Source organism: Sapajus apella, unplaced genomic scaffold, assembly GCF_009761245.1.
Source record: "Sapajus apella isolate SASKATOON/1434 unplaced genomic scaffold, GSC_monkey_1.0 scaffold59, whole genome shotgun sequence".
Classification (NCBI taxonomy): Eukaryota; Metazoa; Chordata; class Mammalia; order Primates; family Cebidae; genus Sapajus; species Sapajus apella.
The window spans coordinates 5,335,585-5,353,488 of record NW_022436999.1 but is presented as its reverse complement, the minus strand read 5'-3'; the positions used below and the strand labels follow the sequence as shown (position 1 = coordinate 5,353,488).

Below are 17,904 nucleotides of genomic sequence, written 5' to 3'. Positions count from 1 at the left end.
GTGTGGTCCCCCAAGTCTGGGTGAGAACCCCCAGTGCCACTCCTGACTTTTCCATAACATATAGGGAGAAGTTGTTCCCTGTAGGTAGGCTTAGAGCTGGAGACTGCAGTAGTGCCTGCTTCAGGGTCTGAAATTCTGCCTCAGCTATGCGGTCCCATTGAATTAGATGGGTGTTAGCCTTTTGGGTTTCCTTAATCAGAGTGTATAGGGGTTTGGCTATTTCACCATATCTGAGAATCTACAATCAGCAGAAGCCAGTTATTCCTAAGATTTCCTGTAAATGTTTTAAGGTTTTTGGGTGGGGGAAGGCCCGTATGGATGGAGACACTCTCCATTAAGAGCCCGAGTGACCTTAGACAAATCCCAGGTATTTTACCTGCTGCCTACAAAGTTGGGCTTTTGATTTGGAAACTTTATATCCACAGGGGGCTAGAAAGTTTAGAAGGTCCTGAGTGGCCTGCTGACACTGGGTTTCTGAGTTAGCAGTTAAAAGTAAGTCATCCATATATTGAAGAACCAGGGTACCTGGACGTGAAAAATGACTAAGGTCCTGGGCTAGAGCCTGGCCAAACAGATGGGGGCTATCTTGAAAGCCCTAGGGTAACACTGTCCAGGCGAGCTGAGAATTCTGGTCTAAAGGGTCTTCAAAGGCTAACAGAAACTGGGAGTCAGGATGTAATGGAACACAGAAAAAGGCATCCTTCAGATCCGGGACTGTAAACCCGGACCTTAAGGATGTGCCTCTCCCGGTATTTGAGAGAACAAGGTGTATGGCTTGGGTTCAGCTGAATATAAAGGGATCACAGCTTCATTAATAAGCCTCAGATCTTACACTAGCCTCATTTGCCCATTAGGTTTTTGTACACCTAAAATTGGAGTATTACAAGGGCTGTTACAGGACCTCACTAGACCCCGAGATTTTAAGTTCCTGACAATATCCTGTAGCCCCTTTTTGGCTTCCGGTCTTAGGGGGTACTGTCTTTGGTAAGGAAAAGAGGTGGGATCCTTTAGCCTTATTTGAATTGGGCAGGCATTATGTACCCACCCAAATTGTCCCTCCATTGCCCACACATCGGTATTAATTCCTTCTTTAAATAATGGGCAGCACAGAGGGATTTCCTCCTTGACAATGTTCACATAGATAATGGTTCCTGCTCTGGCTAAGAGGTCCTGCCGTAGTAAGGAAGTGGGACTTTCTGGCGTGATGAGGAAGGCATGAGAGAAGAGCATATCTCCCCAGTTATTGCTTAAGGCCTGGGAGAAATATCGGGAGGCTGCTTGTCCTAGGACTCCTCGGACAGTTTCAGACTTGGAGGACAACTGTCCAGGACAGGAAAACAAAACTAAGATGGCCACGCCAGTGTCCAGAAGATCAACCTCTTGGCCCTTTATGGTTAGCTTTACCTGGGGCTTGGTGAGGGTTATGGCTTATGCTGGTACTTGCCCCAGGCACCCTCAGTCCTGCTGTTGGGTCATCTGGTTAGCCACCTCAGGCCCTGGGAACCTTCCTCTCCTGGGACAGTATGTCTTCCAGTGATCCCCTTGGCACAGTGGGCAAGGAAGAGGAGGTAATCCATTCCTCTGGGGACAATTGTTCTTAAAGTGTCCCAGTAGGCTGCAGTGGTAGCAAGCCCTGCCAGACTGGTGGCTAACCTAAGCCTTTCCCTCTTTCGATCCCCTTGGGTCTGCTTGCCTGAAGGCCATGACTAGGGCTGTGGCCTTTCTCTTGTCCCTGCTGTCCCTTTCAGCCTGTTCCTCCTGGTCTCTGTTATAGAACACCAAGGTTGCTAGATTTAGTAATGATTCTAGACTCTGTTCTGGCCCCAGGGCTAGCTTCTGGAGCTTCCTCCTAATGTCTGCTGCTGATTACATAATACATTTGTCTTTTAGTATTAGCTGACCCTTGATGGAGTCTGGTGACAGGGGAGTATACTTTCTTTAGGCCTCCTGTAACCCCTCAAGGAAGGCTGTTGGGTTTTCTTCCTTTCCCTGAGTTATGGTGGATAACATTGCCTAGTTCATGGGCTTTCTCCTAGTTTGCCTTAATCCCTCAAGTATGCAGGTTAATAGGTGCCTATGGCTCCAGTCCCCACATCCTGAGTCAGGATCCCAGAGAAGGTTCATGATAGGGACTGCCTGTCTACCTGCAGGGAATCTATCCTTCTCCTCTGACATCATTTGGTCATGTACTTGATACAGTGCCAGGTGTCCCCAAACTCCTGAGCCGCTGCTAGAGCAGCCTCTCTCTCATTGCTGGTTAAGGTCTGACTAAGCAATAACATGATATCTTTCCAATCCAATTCAAAGGACTGACCCAGGCCCTGCAAAACATCTGTGTACTTGTCCCAGTCATCTGAAAATTTTCCTAAGTCCACCTTGATTTGCTTTAAGTCAGAAAGTGAAAAGGGGGTATGTACTTTGGTTGGGCCAAATTCTCCTTCTACTGTCTGTAGAGGACAGAGTTGGGGCACCCTAGTAGCCTGAAGTGCCTTGGCCGTTTTGGCCTTCGCTGACTCCTCCTGGATTATAGGAGCTGAGGAGACCTGGTCAGCATCAATGGATGGAGGAGCCACAGGGAGTCCTAAATGTGGGATAGTCCTGAGGAGGGGCCAGTAGGGCATAGGTTACAAGCCTCACATAGCTGAGGATTATCCCTTAGAGGAAAGAAAACTTGCACACAGGGCACTTCAATCCATTTAGCTTCTCTCTTACAGAACAGATCTAATTGTAGAAGGATGTAATGATTTATACTTCCCTCAGGAGGCCAGGTTTCTCCACTCAGCAGAGGGTATTGCAGCCACACTGTTTGGCAGAAAAAAAATGAGCTGCTTCTTCTTTAAAGATTGTGGGTCAAATTGGTCCCAGTTATCCAGGATACACTTTAAGGGTTATTTTGCCTTGAGAAGAGTAGCCACCCTTCTGAAATTGAACACAGGGATGCCCGCATCCCTGGTTATTCTTTGCAACTGCTGGCCCTGGGGCATTCCCCAGTTACAACACCTTGCTGTTTCCTTGCGCCCTAGATGCATGATCATCTTCTGGGACCCCCTTGTGCCGGGTTTAACCACACTTACCAGAGTCATGGGCACACCCTCACTGTCTAATGTCCTCTTTGGCCACCATAAGGACATGGGGGCTGCTGGGCTTAGTGGCCTTGTACTCCCACAGGGGGTACTTGAAGAACTAAGCCAGTGAGGCTTGGGCAATGGGTGCCAATATTCCCTAGCAAGAGTTCAATTAACATAGGCCTGACCATAAAACTGCCCTAGGAGGATAAACTTCTCGAGAAAGGCCTCTAAGCACAAGTCTTAAAGAAGGTAATGGCTGGCTGCATGGCTGAGGTCAGAACAATGCCCTCGAGACCCCACCTTCTCTCTTACCCCACTTTTCATTATAGGAATATGCCCTAGGATTGTGGGGCCTGTAATTAGCTACTGGAGCCTCGGACCAGGTCTGACTATGGTATTCTAGATGGAGAAGTTCTGCCATACGGACAGACAGCCAATCCTAGGCAAGAAAAATTGTACATTATCAGATTTTGGCACCACTCAGTAGAATTGGGAAATTGTGGGTGACAAAAAAAAAAAACCAATGTCCTATAGCTTCCAGTACCCTCTAATAGACTCTGGCTCCATTAGGACATAACCTAGCACTGCGGACTAAGGGAACTGGCCCTGTGTATTTATCCTGCAGGAGGTCCCCATAGGCATCAGCCTGAGGGCACCACAGGCAAGGGTCCCTAGACTGCCACCCCAGGAGCCTCAAAGTCCTAGCAAGAAGGGTAACAGCCTCATGTGTAGGAAATATCTTAGAAGAAAGAGCCGGGAAGAAGTTTGCCTCATGGAAATCTGGACCCAGGAGGTTGGGGCCTGAAAGGCTGGGCATGGCTTGCATAAGCAGCTGCCACTCCCATCACCTGGGCCCAGCTGCTGCCGCTCTTAGATGGCCAGCAGGCACCCGGTTTTTACCTCCTTAACAAATTTAAAAGAAGGTAAAGGACAGATTAGCAAGCGAAAGGGCCTAATATCACTCACCGCTCTGAAGTCCATTGTTTTCCGGCTGGCTTGCCAAAAGATGTAACTGGGGGAGTGTTCCCAGCGCCCAGTTCCGAAGAAGTTCTTGGCCCCTCTTACCCGGAAGAATGGAGAAGGGGGCCCTGGAGGCGTAATGAGCTTTTCGTTCGAATAAATATCATGGACCCAAAGAGTTTTGCACGGGAGTGATTTATTAGACAGAGAGAGAGAAAGAGCTTCCACGTTTTTGTGGGAGGGGAACCTGAAGAGGGCAATCTGTTCAGGTAAGAAACAGCTGAATTTTAACCTTTGAGTTATTACCTCCCCATTCATTTCTCATCCAATGAGAGGAGTTCTTTCAAACTTCCTCTGGAGTGATTGATCTTTGACTCTGATACTGGATTGGCTACTTGGTCCACAGCTCTGAGTAACAGAGCCCCCTCCTCCCAGAGCTTTCAGTGGGATTTTTGGAACAAAGGAGCCACACCTGGCTTTTGTACCTATCCCACCTGTGGGAAGCCCAGACAAAGAAGTTTACATTTGAAACCCCTCTGATTCCCGGATGGAGGAATCCACTTCTATTGGAACCCAAATCTTGTGATACTCACAAAGTTGCAAATAGTTAAATTAGGATATCACAGAATCTCATAACCAGGGAGAGATTACTGTAAACTCAGCCATATTCACCACTATTTATTGCATGTCTGCTTCATGCAAACCTCGGTTCTATGTGCTGGGGGAACACAAATGCAGACCTTGTTTCTGCCCCTGAGCTGGAGAAATAAGAAGTTGCCTAACTAAGCTATAAGTCAAGCAATTGTGACTGCTGTACAGAAAAGGCAAATAATAGTGTATGGGAGCAAGAGAAGTGGATGATTTATTAGGATAGATGAAAGCTGCTGAGAGGAGACATAATTAAGTTGAACATTAAACACAATAAAAGATTTCTTTGGCTGGGCATGATGGCTCATGCCTGTAATCCCAGCACTTTGGGAGGATGAGGAGAGTGGATCACCTGAGGTCGAGAGTTCAAGACCAGCCTGACCAACATGGTGAAACCCCATCTCTATTAAGAAAAAAAAAAAAAAAAGATTTCTTCAGCTGAAAAAAAATTCCATTGATGTTAGAAAGTTTTTTAACATGTAATCCCAGCACTTTGGGAGGCCAGGGCAGGTGGATCATGAAGTCAAGACATCGAGACCATCCTGGTCAACATGGTGAAACCCTGTCTCTACTAAAAATACAAAAATTAGCTGGGCATGGTGGCACGCATTCCTGTAGTCCCAGCTACTTGGGAGTCTGAGGCAGAAGAATTGCTTGAACCCCAGAGGCGGAGGTTGCGGTGAGCCGAGATCGCGCCATTGCACTCCGGCCTGGCGCCTGGTGACAGAGTGAGACTCTGTCTCAAAAAAAAAAAAAAAAAAAAAAAAGAGAGAAAATAGGACTCAGCCCCTATGAGATGCTTTATAGATAAAGCTTTCCTCTCTCTCAAAAAAAAAAAGTTTTTTAACAATGAATATGGCAATTTATGACAAATATTCATTTTGAAATGATATGTTGCGGGGCAGACCCCAGCTGCATGACAGATGAATAAATTCACTCAGACACAGAATACAGTGAACGAGTGGTCTAGAGGTGTCCGTGGCCACTCACCCGAAGGAGTTAACAGCCACCAGCCCCAACACCCTGGCCTTCCCCATCTTTATTCAGCACACATTAAATGACAAAGGCTTTGAGTCAATACCACTAGAGGGTAAAGATTAAAGGCTAGGTTCTGAGGCCTAAGACAAACACCATTTGCAGGTGATAAATCTAGTCCCCTCCACCAGAAAGCCATCTGGTTCATGAAACATTAAAGGTTAGTAATGAGTAAACAAGTAAACAAGTTATTCAGATAAACTCCTTTGCATTCCCCTGCTAACTGCCCTATGCTTCAAGCCTCAGGATAGAAGAACTAGCTGCCTTTGGCCCATTCTTACATTTGAAACTGTGTAAACTGCTTGGCCTTCCCAGAGGGTTTTGGGACTATTTCCTATAACTATCCCTAATATTTTTCCTTTAATATTTTTGCCACCACCCTGACTGAAATACCACAGATATACTTCTTGATTTTCCTTGACAGAAAATGTGTTCACACACATGTTAGTGTCATGTGAGGCCAGGAATTCGAGACCAGCCTGGTTAACATGGTGAAACCCCATGTCTACTGAAAATACAAAAATTACCCTGGTGTGGTGGTGCATGCCTGTGGGCCTAGCTGGTCAGGAGGCTGGGGCAGGAGAATTGCTTAAGTCTGGGAGGTGGAGGTTGCAGTGAGCCGAGATCATGCCACTGCACTCCAGCCTGGGTGACAGAGTGAGACTCTGTCTCAACAAATAAAAACAAAAATTTACAGTAAACATCCAAATATCCATCACCTAAATTCTACATTAACATTTTACTATACTGGTTTTATCGCATATATAAAACAAATATAGTAAAATCTTGTTTTACTTCTATCAATCCATTTTATTTTATTAATGTACTTCAAGGTAAATTACAGACATCAGTACCCTTCCCCTCTAAAAACTTCAGCATGTATATATATATAAAATTCATTAACTAGAGTTCAATATTCATTTACAGTTTTTTTTTTCTTTTGGGTGTAAAATTTATATGCAGTTAAATCACAAGTCTTTTTTTTTTTTTTTTGAGATGGAGTCTCCCTCTGTCGCCCAGGCTGGTGTGCAGTGGTGGAATCTTGCCTCACTGCAACCTCAGCCTCCTGGGTTCAAGTGATTCTCCCACCTCAGCCTCCTGAGTAGTTTGGATTACAGGCGAGTGCCACCATGCCCAGCTATTTTTTTGTATTTTTAGTAGAGATGGGGTTTCATCATGTGGGTCAGGCTGGTCCTGAATTCCTGACCTCGTGATCTGCCCACCTTAGCTTCCCAAAGTGTTGGGATTACAGGCATGAGCCACCATGCCCAGCCCCACAAGTCTCTGGGCATTGCCAACTGTCCACTATATATATGTGTATATATAAGTATATATTTGCTGTTTTGACAAAGGCTAGACTCATGTAACCCAAACTCCTGTTGGGAGAGAGAACATTTCTATTGCCTCAATAGACGTGTGTTTTTGAAGTATATGTGAACATAGATCCCAGCCATTATAGACTAATGGATTGATTAGAGGTAAACCGAATTAAGCTGGGAGAAGGTAAAGTTTTGAAGGACAAAGGGATTAGTAGATGGCCAGGATCCCAGGCCCTGAGAGGCTATTAATAACTTGCTGTGGACAGTAAGCAGGTTACCTTGGCTATAGCTGAGTCAAAGGCATCAGATACTAAGTAAAACCTTTCTATGCTCTAATCCTTTTCAATACGACACACACCAGGGTTATCCTATAGGCCTACATTCTGGAGGGCAGTGATTCCCAAATGGGAGTGATTTTGCCCCATAGTGGACAGTTGGCAATGCCTGGAGACATTTTTGGTTGTCACAAGGGGACAGTAGTGCTCCAGGCATCTTAGTGGGTAGAGACCAGGGATGCTGCTAAACATCCTCCTTTGCACAGAACAGCCCCTCACAGGAAATAATTATCCGGCTCAAAATGTCAATAGGGTGGTGTGGTGGCTCATGCTTGTAATCCCAGCACTTTGGGAGACCAAGGTGGGAGGATCACCTTGAGCCCAAGAGCTCAAGACCAGCCTGGGCAACATAGTGAGACCCTGTCTCTGTTTTTTTTTTTTTTTTTTTTTAAGGTCAATAGTGCCTGCTGTGAGTTAAGGGTAAGGGCTGTTGATCCATAGGGGGAAAAGTCAATGGAAGTCACATACTAGCAGCAAAATTATTTTCTTTGAGAAAGACGGTGTGTTTATTTTAGCTTTTAAAATAAAGAAAAAGGAACAATAAGTCATTATTATTGGTTAAAACAAATACAAAACATGTGCTTCCGTTTTGGTTTGCTGTTTAGGGTAGGGGCATGGGAAGAGGCAGCAAGTTCTTCGTGGCTGGAAATGGAAATAACGCTCTGGTGCTGTATAGGCTCCTTAGGGAAGTAGAGCAGGCTTTGCAGTGGAAAGGTGGAATCCATGATCTTCTTCCACTTGTCTCATCTGGCTTCCAAAACTTGGCTCATCTGGTGATTTGAAGAATAGTGGAGGGGAGAAAGAGGAAGGGAAGAAGACAAAGGGCGTTTACAGTTCACCCTCTGGCTCTAGTTTGTAAGAGGCTCCATTCTTAGTAGGGTATCCAGGACAGGAATAACCAGGAGACCAGTACAGTATGAACTGTTAGACGAATAATGATCAAAGGGCAAATCAGCAAGCAGCTTTCCAGCTCTGCTTCATAGCATGTGATTTCCACACATTCCTGCCTCAGTGTCAGCCCTGGGAGGATGGCTGACCTGGGAACCTGACCTGTGATTCACTCGTGGTGAGGCTAGAAGCCAATCTTTCTCAAAGGTGTTGCAAGTGATGAGTGCTTTGTCATTGCTGAATTTCAGGCCCATTTCTGCACTGGTTCCTCTAGTGTTTTCATCTCTTTATCTCTGTGACTTATATCTATGTCTGTCTCAGATTTAAAATCCCTGAAAAGTAAGTATCAGATAGGTCTCTGGGTTTTTTGATGTTGATTACAATGATGAAGTGCATGATGATTATGGCTTTGCTTATGTGACAAAGCATGTTTAACAATGTCTCAATACCAGTTTGAGAAATAGCTTTATTGGTGATACTGCAATGAATAAACATGTGAGTTGTTGCAAACTGATAGGGTTTTTGACAGAAATTAAGGCCCTTGGGGCAGAGACAAATTGATAAAGGTTTACTGGAAGCCAAATATGAGAATTTATCCAGTAAGACACACCAACAGTTAGGCGTGTTCCAACGTCTGTTACAAGTTGGAATGCTTTTATAAGACAGTTTAGGAGAAGGAAGGAGGACTCCTCATATCAGAGTTATCCTTTTCCATTGGAGGGTACACAACAGAGGTTACAATCATTGCCTATGGATGACAGTGTATAGGCTAAAATGTTTTCTGCACAAGACAGTTAGTAAAAACAAATCAGCAGAACTTTGTAATTTAGAAACAGAAGTGTCCTTTTCAATGTCAGTTTTAATCAGTAAACTGATAATCAATACATAGTTTGAGGAACTCAAGATAGATATTGAGTGGCTCATGATAAGATTCTTTACTCGGAGACAAGATGTAAGCCATCAATCTTAAGACCTTTTCCAGGCAGTTCATTTGGAAGCCTGTGAATTGTGACCTGTAGGTTATCGGGATCTTTTTGCTGAAAACTTTATTTATTTTTTCTTTTCTTTTTTTTTTTTAGAGACAGGGTCTTGCCCTGTTGCCCAGGCTGGAGTGTAGTAGCATGATCATGGCCCACTGCAGCCTCACCCTCCTGGGCTCAAGTGATCCTCCTGTCTCAGCCTCCCAAGTAGCTGGGACCACAGGTGAGTGCCACCAGGCCAGCTAATTTTTAGTTTTCTTTTTTGTAGAGTTGGGGATCTCACTATGTTGCTTGGGCTGGTCTTGAACTTCTGGTCTCAGGTGATTCTCCTACCTCCGTCTCCCAAAGTGCAAGGATTACAGATGTAAGCCACAGTGCCCAACCAAAATTTAATGTTTATTTGCTTAATTATTTATTTATTCTCTTTCTTATTTATTCTTTTTATACAGCTGTATACTAACTATTACATGGCTTTACTATTGATGGACATTTAGGTTTCCAAACTTTTGCTATTATATACAAAGCTACAATGGTAACCTTATAAATATACGGAAGTGGAATGTTTGGGTGAATGAGTGCATGTACATCTTTACTAGATATTACCATACTTCTCTCTACGGAGGCCGTAACAATGGACTCTCCCACTAGAAATGCGTCAGCATTATTTCTTCACATCCTTGCCAGTGGATCATACTATAATCTTTTTGACCTTTGGCAACCCGATAAGTGAAAAGTAGCTCCCAGTGTAACTTTAGTTTGCATCTCTCCATGAGTGAGGGTGAAGAGCCACTCGTATTTCCTTTTTTGTAAACCGCTATTTCGATTGGGTTGTTATTCTTTTTCTTATTGATTTGTAAGAGTTCTTTATCTACTAAATCAATTGGTTTCTTGTCTTCAAAGCCTGTTGTGAATATTTCCCCCAGTTTCTCATTTATCTTGCTTTGTATATGATGGTTTTTGTCATGCTTATTTTTTAACTTTTAGTTTTCAGCTTCCTGTCCTACTAGAAAGGTCTTACCACTCTAAAATTATTTTAAAATTTGTCCAGTGGTTCTTCTGAATACTTTAGTGGTTTCATTTTCCATGTTTGTATCTTTGAGCTATTAGAATTTTGGAAGAATCAAGTTTGCTTTTTCCCAGCTGAATACCTAGGTGCTACAATACTTTGTTAATTAATTCATCTGTACTTCCACTGATTTGAAATGAAATTTTTATCATATGTAAATCCCCATGTGTATTTGGGTCTATTTCTTGCCTTTCCATTCTGTTCTATTGATTTGTCTCTCTATTCACCTACCTGTATTTAGTAGTATGGTTTAACATTTTGGAACAACTTATCAATGACATGATAGTGGTCTTTGGATTATAATATTTAACATTTGATTTCAGCAAAGTGTTTGTGTATTTTCATAATTCTAGATGCCTTATAGTCCTTCTAATATCTTCTCTTCAGAGGACTACATGCTGTTCTTAAGGACTCTCTGCTTCCTGGACAAGCTTAAGATAAGGTGAGTACCATCTTCATAAATGCAAAGATCTTAGATTTGAGTCAAGGACTATCTGCTGGGAAGAATCTGATCACTCCTTGTTCTGTTGGTCAGGTTCATGGGCTTCCCCAATTACTAGTCTTCCTAGTACTTGGCACAATTCCTAGTGCAGAGAAACACTCAATGTGTGTTGAGAGGATGGATGAATTGACAAATAAGGACATGAACACCTGCCTGCCACAGGAGTCTTCTTTCATGCATGGGTATTCCTGGAGGCTCCTCTGGCTTCACGGGAAGGAACAAAACTGGGAAATTATTCCTGGGATTCTGCCCAGCTCCTTGCCTGTTCTCCTGTCCAAGACAGGAACACAGAGCAAGGAAGGGCAATGGACCCCGCTTACCCTCCTCCCAAATCACACACATCCAGGCACAATCCTAGCTCACTTCAACCTTGACCTCTGAGCTCTGGTAATCCCCCTACTCAGCCTCCCAAGTAGCTAGGATTACAGGTGCATACCACCACACCCAGCTAATTTTTTGTAGAGACAGGGTCTTACTATGTTGCCTAGGCTGGGTCTTGAACTCCTGGCCTCAAGTGATACCCCATCTTGGGCTCTCTACAAGCATTTTCTTGTATTTCCCCACATCTTCGATAGCATTCAATGGAAAAATCAAAACAGCTAATCATAACAGCTAGGAATCAAAGGATAGGAATCAAAACAGCTAATCATAACAGCTGATTCTTATACACTGTTTAGCATATGCTAGTTTCTGTTTTCCACCAATGTAATAATTAAATACTTAAAACAAGTGGGGATAGAGATATGTATAATCATATAAATTATATAGATGTAAAATATATTATATGTATTTGTATATATACAAATATATATGATTATATATGATTTTATTTTATATATGATTATATTATATATTATACATATTATAGTATATCATATGTAATATATGATTATATATTATATATGATTTTATATATATATATAATGACGCCCATTGTACAAGTGAGAAAACTGAGTTAACAGAGCAGTTTAGGAACTTGCCCAGGGCCATGGAGCTTTTAAATAGATTCAGTGCTAGAGTCCATGCACTTAAACACTATACCCTTTTCTTGTAATATACGTGTGTGTGTGTTTGTTTTTTTTTTCTTTTTTTTTTTGAGACGGAGTTTTACTCTTGTTACCCAGGCTGGAGTGCAATGGCGTGATCTCGGCTCACCGCAACCTCTGCCTCCTGGGTTCAGGCAATTCTCCTGCCTCAGCCTCCTGAGTAGCTGGGATTACAGGCACGCGCCACCATGCCCAGCTAATTTTTTGTATTTTTAGTAGAGACGGGGTTTCACCATGTTGACCAGGATGGTCTCGATCTCTTGACCTCGTGATCCACCCGCCTCGGCCTCCTACAGTGCTGGTATTACAGGCTTGAGCCACCACGCCCGGCCCACGTGTGTGTGTTAACTTCATTGAAGTATAAAATAAAATGCAGAAAAGTGAACAAATAGAAAGCATATGACTCAGCAGATTTTCACAAAGTGAGCACACCTGTGTACGGCCCCTGGCTGAAAGAGCAGAACACTCTCAACCCTCCAGGGGCTTTAGTCATCTCTCTCCCAGTCACCGCCCCCTCCTCCCTAAGGCTAACCGCCCTTTTGACTTCTGTCGCCATTCTTCTGGGAGTTTCCTTCCCATCCTATTTTAATCCACTCGTATTTTAAGCATTATGGGTTTTGTGGCTAAAGTTAGAAATATTCTATATATTCCATCTTGCAGTAGAGGTGGCAGTGGTTTGGAGAACACATTTCCTAGAGAAGAGGAATAATTGAGAATGGTGGATTTAGGGAGCACTTGCTTTAGTTTCCCCACATTCTCTTCGCCAGTAAGCCTAAGTAAGCTTCTAACCTTGCCTCCGTCCCCTCCCCGCCAGAACTACATCTCCCAGCAGGCTGTGCTCTGACAGCTCTCGGATTTAAATAGGGCTCTGCTCAGAGTCAGGCTGTTGCTGAGCACCCAGGACGGAGAGGAGCTGAGAAGCAGCAGAAGCAGCCAAGAGCTGGAGCCGGACCAGGATCCTGAGCCAGAGCTGGGGTTGAAGCTGGAGCAGCAGCAAAAGCAACAGCAGCTACAGAAGTTGGAAAGATGCTGGTTGCCTTGGGACTGCTCACCTCTTTCTTCTCGTTCCTGTACGTGGTAGCTCCATCCATCAGGTTTGTTTTATTTCAGCAACTCAAACAATCGTTTACAAAGACCTGCACTGGAAGCCGGTTGTCAGCTGCCGAAAGAAGAGAAAGGGAAGGAGGCTGACAGAGAGAAAGTCTGGGCAGGAAAAGCAGGAAGGAAGAGGGTATTGTGAATACCGTGGTGGAAAACCAGAAGGAAGCATCTGCGGCTGGTTAGAGGTGGGGCTGAGTTCTTGAGCTCTGGGGAGAGGTCTGTTGCCCGAAGAAGGTTGCATGGATGACTCTGTCAAGTAGTTCAACAGACACCTTAGGTGGGAGTCCTTGCTTTTTCATGTTACTCCTTTGGGTGTCTCTGAAGAACTCAGAGACTCTGTCCCTATTCAAGGTGGTCCTGCTGGCTTGTCATGCTATTAAGTATCAGGTAGTTTGGGAAAGAAAGAAACTGTCTTTCCTCTGAGACTACCCTCAATTAATGTCTTGGAATGGCTCTTTCACTGTGAGATTTCTAGGGTGTCAAATAAATGTGTGTTCTGAGTGGAGACTTTTAAAATTTCTTCTTTTTTTATTTTTGCTCTGTCACTCCAGGCTGGAGTGCATTAGTGTGGTCATAGCTCAGTGCAGCCTTGAACGCTTGGGCTCAAGCAACCCTTCTGCCTCAGCCTCCTGAGTAGCTGGGAATATAGGCGTGTGCCACCACACCCAGCTAATTTGTAAATTTTTTTGTGGAGATGGGGGTCTCACTGTGTTGCCCAGGCTGGCTCAAACTCCTGGGCTCAAGCGATCCTCCCATGTTGGCCTCCCAAGATGTTGGGATTACAGGCATGAGCCACTGGGCTCAGCCTAAAAAATTTCTGACGATAAAGGAGGTTAAATGGACCTACCAAGGACAGTGTTATTCTAGGTTCTCCATAGAGACCTGGGTTAAAGTCCCACTTCTGCCACTACTATGTGACTTGAACCTCCTTTAGCCTCAGTTTTCTCTACTGTAATGTGGAAATAATACTGGAGAAGTTGAGGAGGATTAAAATAAATTACCTATGGAAAGTGCCTAGCCTAGTAACTAACAGTCAGATGATGTGCATGAAGTATTAGCTCTGACCCTCTGTGTTCTGTTTTGGTCCCTGTGAAGTCAACTTCATGTAAAAGAGTGCTTCTGCATAGAGGTCTGGAAAAGGGAGGTTTTCTCTCTGTCTGGCCAGAATGAAATCTCTAATACGATGGCAGAAAGTCTCTGAAATGCCCCACGCCCTAACACTGGAGAGGCAGCCTAAGATCAGTACCTGTGTATGCCAGCCCCCAAAGTGCTGTTCATCTGTTACTCATGATGATAGTTACGGAATATTGACTCCACCAATGTTTATCATACCTATGTTTTGAATGTGGGTTAGAGGGGAAAGCTTTTCTCTGGAACCTCTAGAAATAAGAGCCAGATGTATTTATTATCTAACAAGGAAAGTCTCCATTGGCCCTGACTCAAGAGCATTTACTCTGTTTGCCAATATGATTATTTGTGGCTTCTGGTCACGTGACCTTCCCACCTACACAGGTGAGCAGGTGACTACCTTGCCCCATGGAAAAATGTTGTCCCATGAAGATTAGCTTTTACGAGTCTCCTGACTGCAACTTAAAGATATCCCTCTTTGAGGCTGTATATCTTTTTTTTTTTTTTTAATGTATCTTAGTGTGCGCTTGTGAAGGATGGTGGGTGATGCTCTTGTTTCCCTTGCCGATAGGAAGTTCTTTGCTGGTGGAGTGTGTAGAACAAATGTGCAGCTTCCTGGGAAGGTAGTGGTGATCACTGGTGCCAACACGGGCATTGGCAAGGAGACAGCCAGAGAGCTCGCTCGCAGAGGTAAGTGTTTCCCCTTTAGTCTCCAAAGGGCCATGCCTCCCACCCTTCTTTCTACTGCGCCTCTGTCCATATTGCTTTGTGTTTCCTCCTCTGCTTGGGGGCTCTGACTAGAAATTCAAGGAACCTGGGATTCAAGTCCAACTGTGACACTAGCTTACACTGTGGCCTTCAATAAACTGCTTCTTCCCTACTCCCTCTCTATTGAATAAAATGAGGAAAACAATGATGTCTGTGTGTAGCCAACTCAATTATTCTAAAAGGAGATACTAAGCGACATTAGATATCAGAATGTAAAACCAGGATTCCCAGCCTGGGGTTAAACTGACAGCAAAAAGACTGCAGAGTACTACTGTGAAAAGCCCAAAGTGGCAACAGGCCACTCCGCCATTTAGGGATGGCTGAGAGAATGAATGCTTTGTCCACCAGTCCCAAGCTCACTTATTGTACCTCTTTTGTACCTAGGATCTGAACATACTGCTCTCTTTTTGTCTTGGACCCAGGAGCCCGAGTCTATATTGCCTGCAGAGATGTACTGAAGGGGGAGTCTGCTGCCAGTGAAATCCGAGCAGATACAAAGAACTCCCAGGTGCTGGTGCGGAAATTGGATCTATCCGACACCAAATCTATCCGAGCCTTTGCTGAGGGCTTTCTGGCAGGTGAGGTCCTGATGGGTAGTTAGAAAAGCAGGAAACCAGGTATGGGAGTGGCTGCTCCACTCTGGACCATCTACGGCCCTTACATCAGAACCATCATTTATCCCACTAGACAGGTTCTGCCATAGGAACCAGCAGAACAGGGAATTGGCAAGAGGATGGTGAGTAGACAGACTGGGCAGGATCCTTATCTTCTTTTCGCATCAGCAGTGAGAATGTTGGAGGTGTCAGCTCCCTATCTGGGCTTGCACCTTGGCATCAAGATGTGGCCACAATGCCACTCTCTTCTTTCATCCTGAGAATCCACCTTCTGTGGCCATAGGCATGAGATGAAGTTGTGCTGCTGACATGTTCTTCTGGATCTTGGAAAAATGACCAGTTTCTTCCAAGGACTATGAAATCCATGAGGGACATCCTGGAACCATGTCTGGCTTGTGTTACCACTGGATTCCTAGTGCCCAGCAGAGTGCACCTGGCCCAGAGTTGGTAGTTAGTACACATTAAGGAACAATGCCCAGGAAGATATGAGTAACTAAAATTACTCATTACAAACCCAATGGCAATGCATATTGGATGTCACTGAGATAGGTCCAAATGGAGGATAGTTATTGACTGCTGAGGCAACACCTTGTCTTAGAAGGAAGGGGCAGAGCAAGTGACTCCTATCAAAATTTTACCCCAATAAAGACAACTAATGAACCAAGGCAAGGGGCAATTATGCAGGAGTGTGACAGGCAGCCAAGGGACTCCTCACTAACCACAGGATCTCATTGGTTGTGCCCTATAGAGGAAAAGCAGCTCCATGTTCTGATCAACAATGCGGGAGTGATGATGTGTCCATATTCCAAGACAGCTGATGGCTTTGAAACCCACCTGGGAGTCAACCACCTGGGTAAGTATCTTTGGGTGACTAAAAAATGAGGCACATCTGCTTTCTTTTCTTTAGGAAGATGACCTTGTGTAAATGTGGAGAATGTCCCGGTGCCCTCATAGAGCCTAGGAATTCCAATAGACTAGACACGTTGACGTGTTGTTCACTGTCCTTCTCCTGATCAGTCTAAAAAAGTGAGATCCTCCTACCCATACCATTAAGAGTCCCCAAATTTCAGGAAATACCAGGTAAAGGAATGTCATTCTTGGATGGGAAGTGGCAGTGCAAGGCTTGCCAGGCAGGGCCAAGCCTGGGGACATGCAGGGATCTGGGCTTGACTGAAGGGATCACGTCTACCTGAGGGCCAACAAAGCCATTGGCTGGTCCATGGAGGTAGGCCATCCTTGAGAACTTGAGGTATGAGGCAGGCTGGGGCGCGGAGTTCAAGGTGGAGACTTTAGGGAGGAGAGCATGGAACACATTTTCTGATCCTAAGCTAATGTTATTTTCCCTGACTGTTCCATCCTTCTGTCTATACACAAGTGTACCTGGGTCCCTAGTTACGCTATCATGGCCAGAGGGGGAGTTAAAAACCAGCAGGTGGGTCAAGGGCAGAGGTACAAAGTAATATTGATTAAGTATGATTGCCTTACTTGTAGCCTAGCTCTGGCTCTTGCTTTGAGGAATCCACAAACTCAGACCAAACTGACCATTAGAGTTACTCATGGCATCAAAATTGGTTCACACCCAGAAGAAAGTGAGCTGACACCAAAGTCTTCTCAGCTCCCACACGCTGAGCCTGGGCTGCCATTCCACCTTCAATCTCCCCTGCTGGCTCTCCTCACAGGCCACTTCCTCCTCACCTACCTGCTCCTGGAGCGGCTAAAGGTGTCTTCCCCTGCACGGGTGGTGAACGTGTCCTCGGTAGCTCATCACGTTGGCAAGATTCGCTTCCATGACCTCCAGAGTGAGAAGCGCTACAGCAGGGGTTTTGCCTATTGCCACAGCAAGCTGGCCAATGTGCTTTTTACTCGTGAGCTGGCCAAGAGACTCCAAGGTAAGTCTGGAGAAAGGGACAGGATTAAAATAGCAAAAACAGTCCTCAGACCAGATTAGAGGTCCACAGAAACTTGTGAAGTCAGGCTGTCACACATGCATGTGTCAGTAATAGCTCCGTGCACTAAGGAGAATTATAAATAGAATAAAAACAGAGTCCTTGCCCATAGAAAGCTTAAAATCAAATAGGGGTTAAGAACCTTATGAAGTTACCTTACGTTTATGTCACATCTTACCTTTTATCTCATTTGATTTTCACAATAGCTTTTTGCAACAGGCAGAGGCTTTTTGTTTGTTTGTTTTGTTTGAGACTCAGTTTCACTCTTGTCGCCCAGGCTGGAATGCGGTAGTGCGATCTTGGCTCACTTGCAACCTCTGCCTCTTGGGTTCAAGCGATTCTCCTGCCTCAGCCTCCTGAGTAGCTTGGATTACTGGCACATGACACCACACCTGGCTAATTTTAGTAGAGATGGGCTTTCACTATGTTGTCCAGGTTGGTCTCAAACTCCTGACCTCAGGTGATCCGGCGGCAGAGGCCTTTTTTTTTTTTTTTTTTTT

The 17,904-nt window shown here is 44.6% G+C and overlaps 1 protein-coding gene across 3 annotated transcripts in view; it reads left to right on the top strand.

The window, feature by feature from the left end:
* Positions 1 to 12,666: 12,666 nt before the first annotated feature.
* The window catches only part of RDH12 (retinol dehydrogenase 12), a 10,617-nt gene continuing 5,379 nt past the window's right edge, over positions 12,667 to 17,904 (top strand). For 2 of the 3 annotated variants that reach the window (XM_032245830.1, XM_032245827.1), the window contains exons 1-5: positions 12,667 to 12,941; positions 14,648 to 14,766; positions 15,267 to 15,422; positions 16,207 to 16,311; positions 17,138 to 17,347. In XM_032245830.1, coding sequence (XP_032101721.1) covers positions 12,874 to 12,941; positions 14,648 to 14,766; positions 15,267 to 15,422; positions 16,207 to 16,311; positions 17,138 to 17,347 — 658 coding nt within the window. In that variant the 5' untranslated portion in view covers positions 12,667 to 12,873. The remainder of the gene's footprint in view (positions 12,942 to 14,647; positions 14,767 to 15,266; positions 15,423 to 16,206; positions 16,312 to 17,137; positions 17,348 to 17,904) is intronic. The other variant, XM_032245828.1, reaches the window with a different exon arrangement.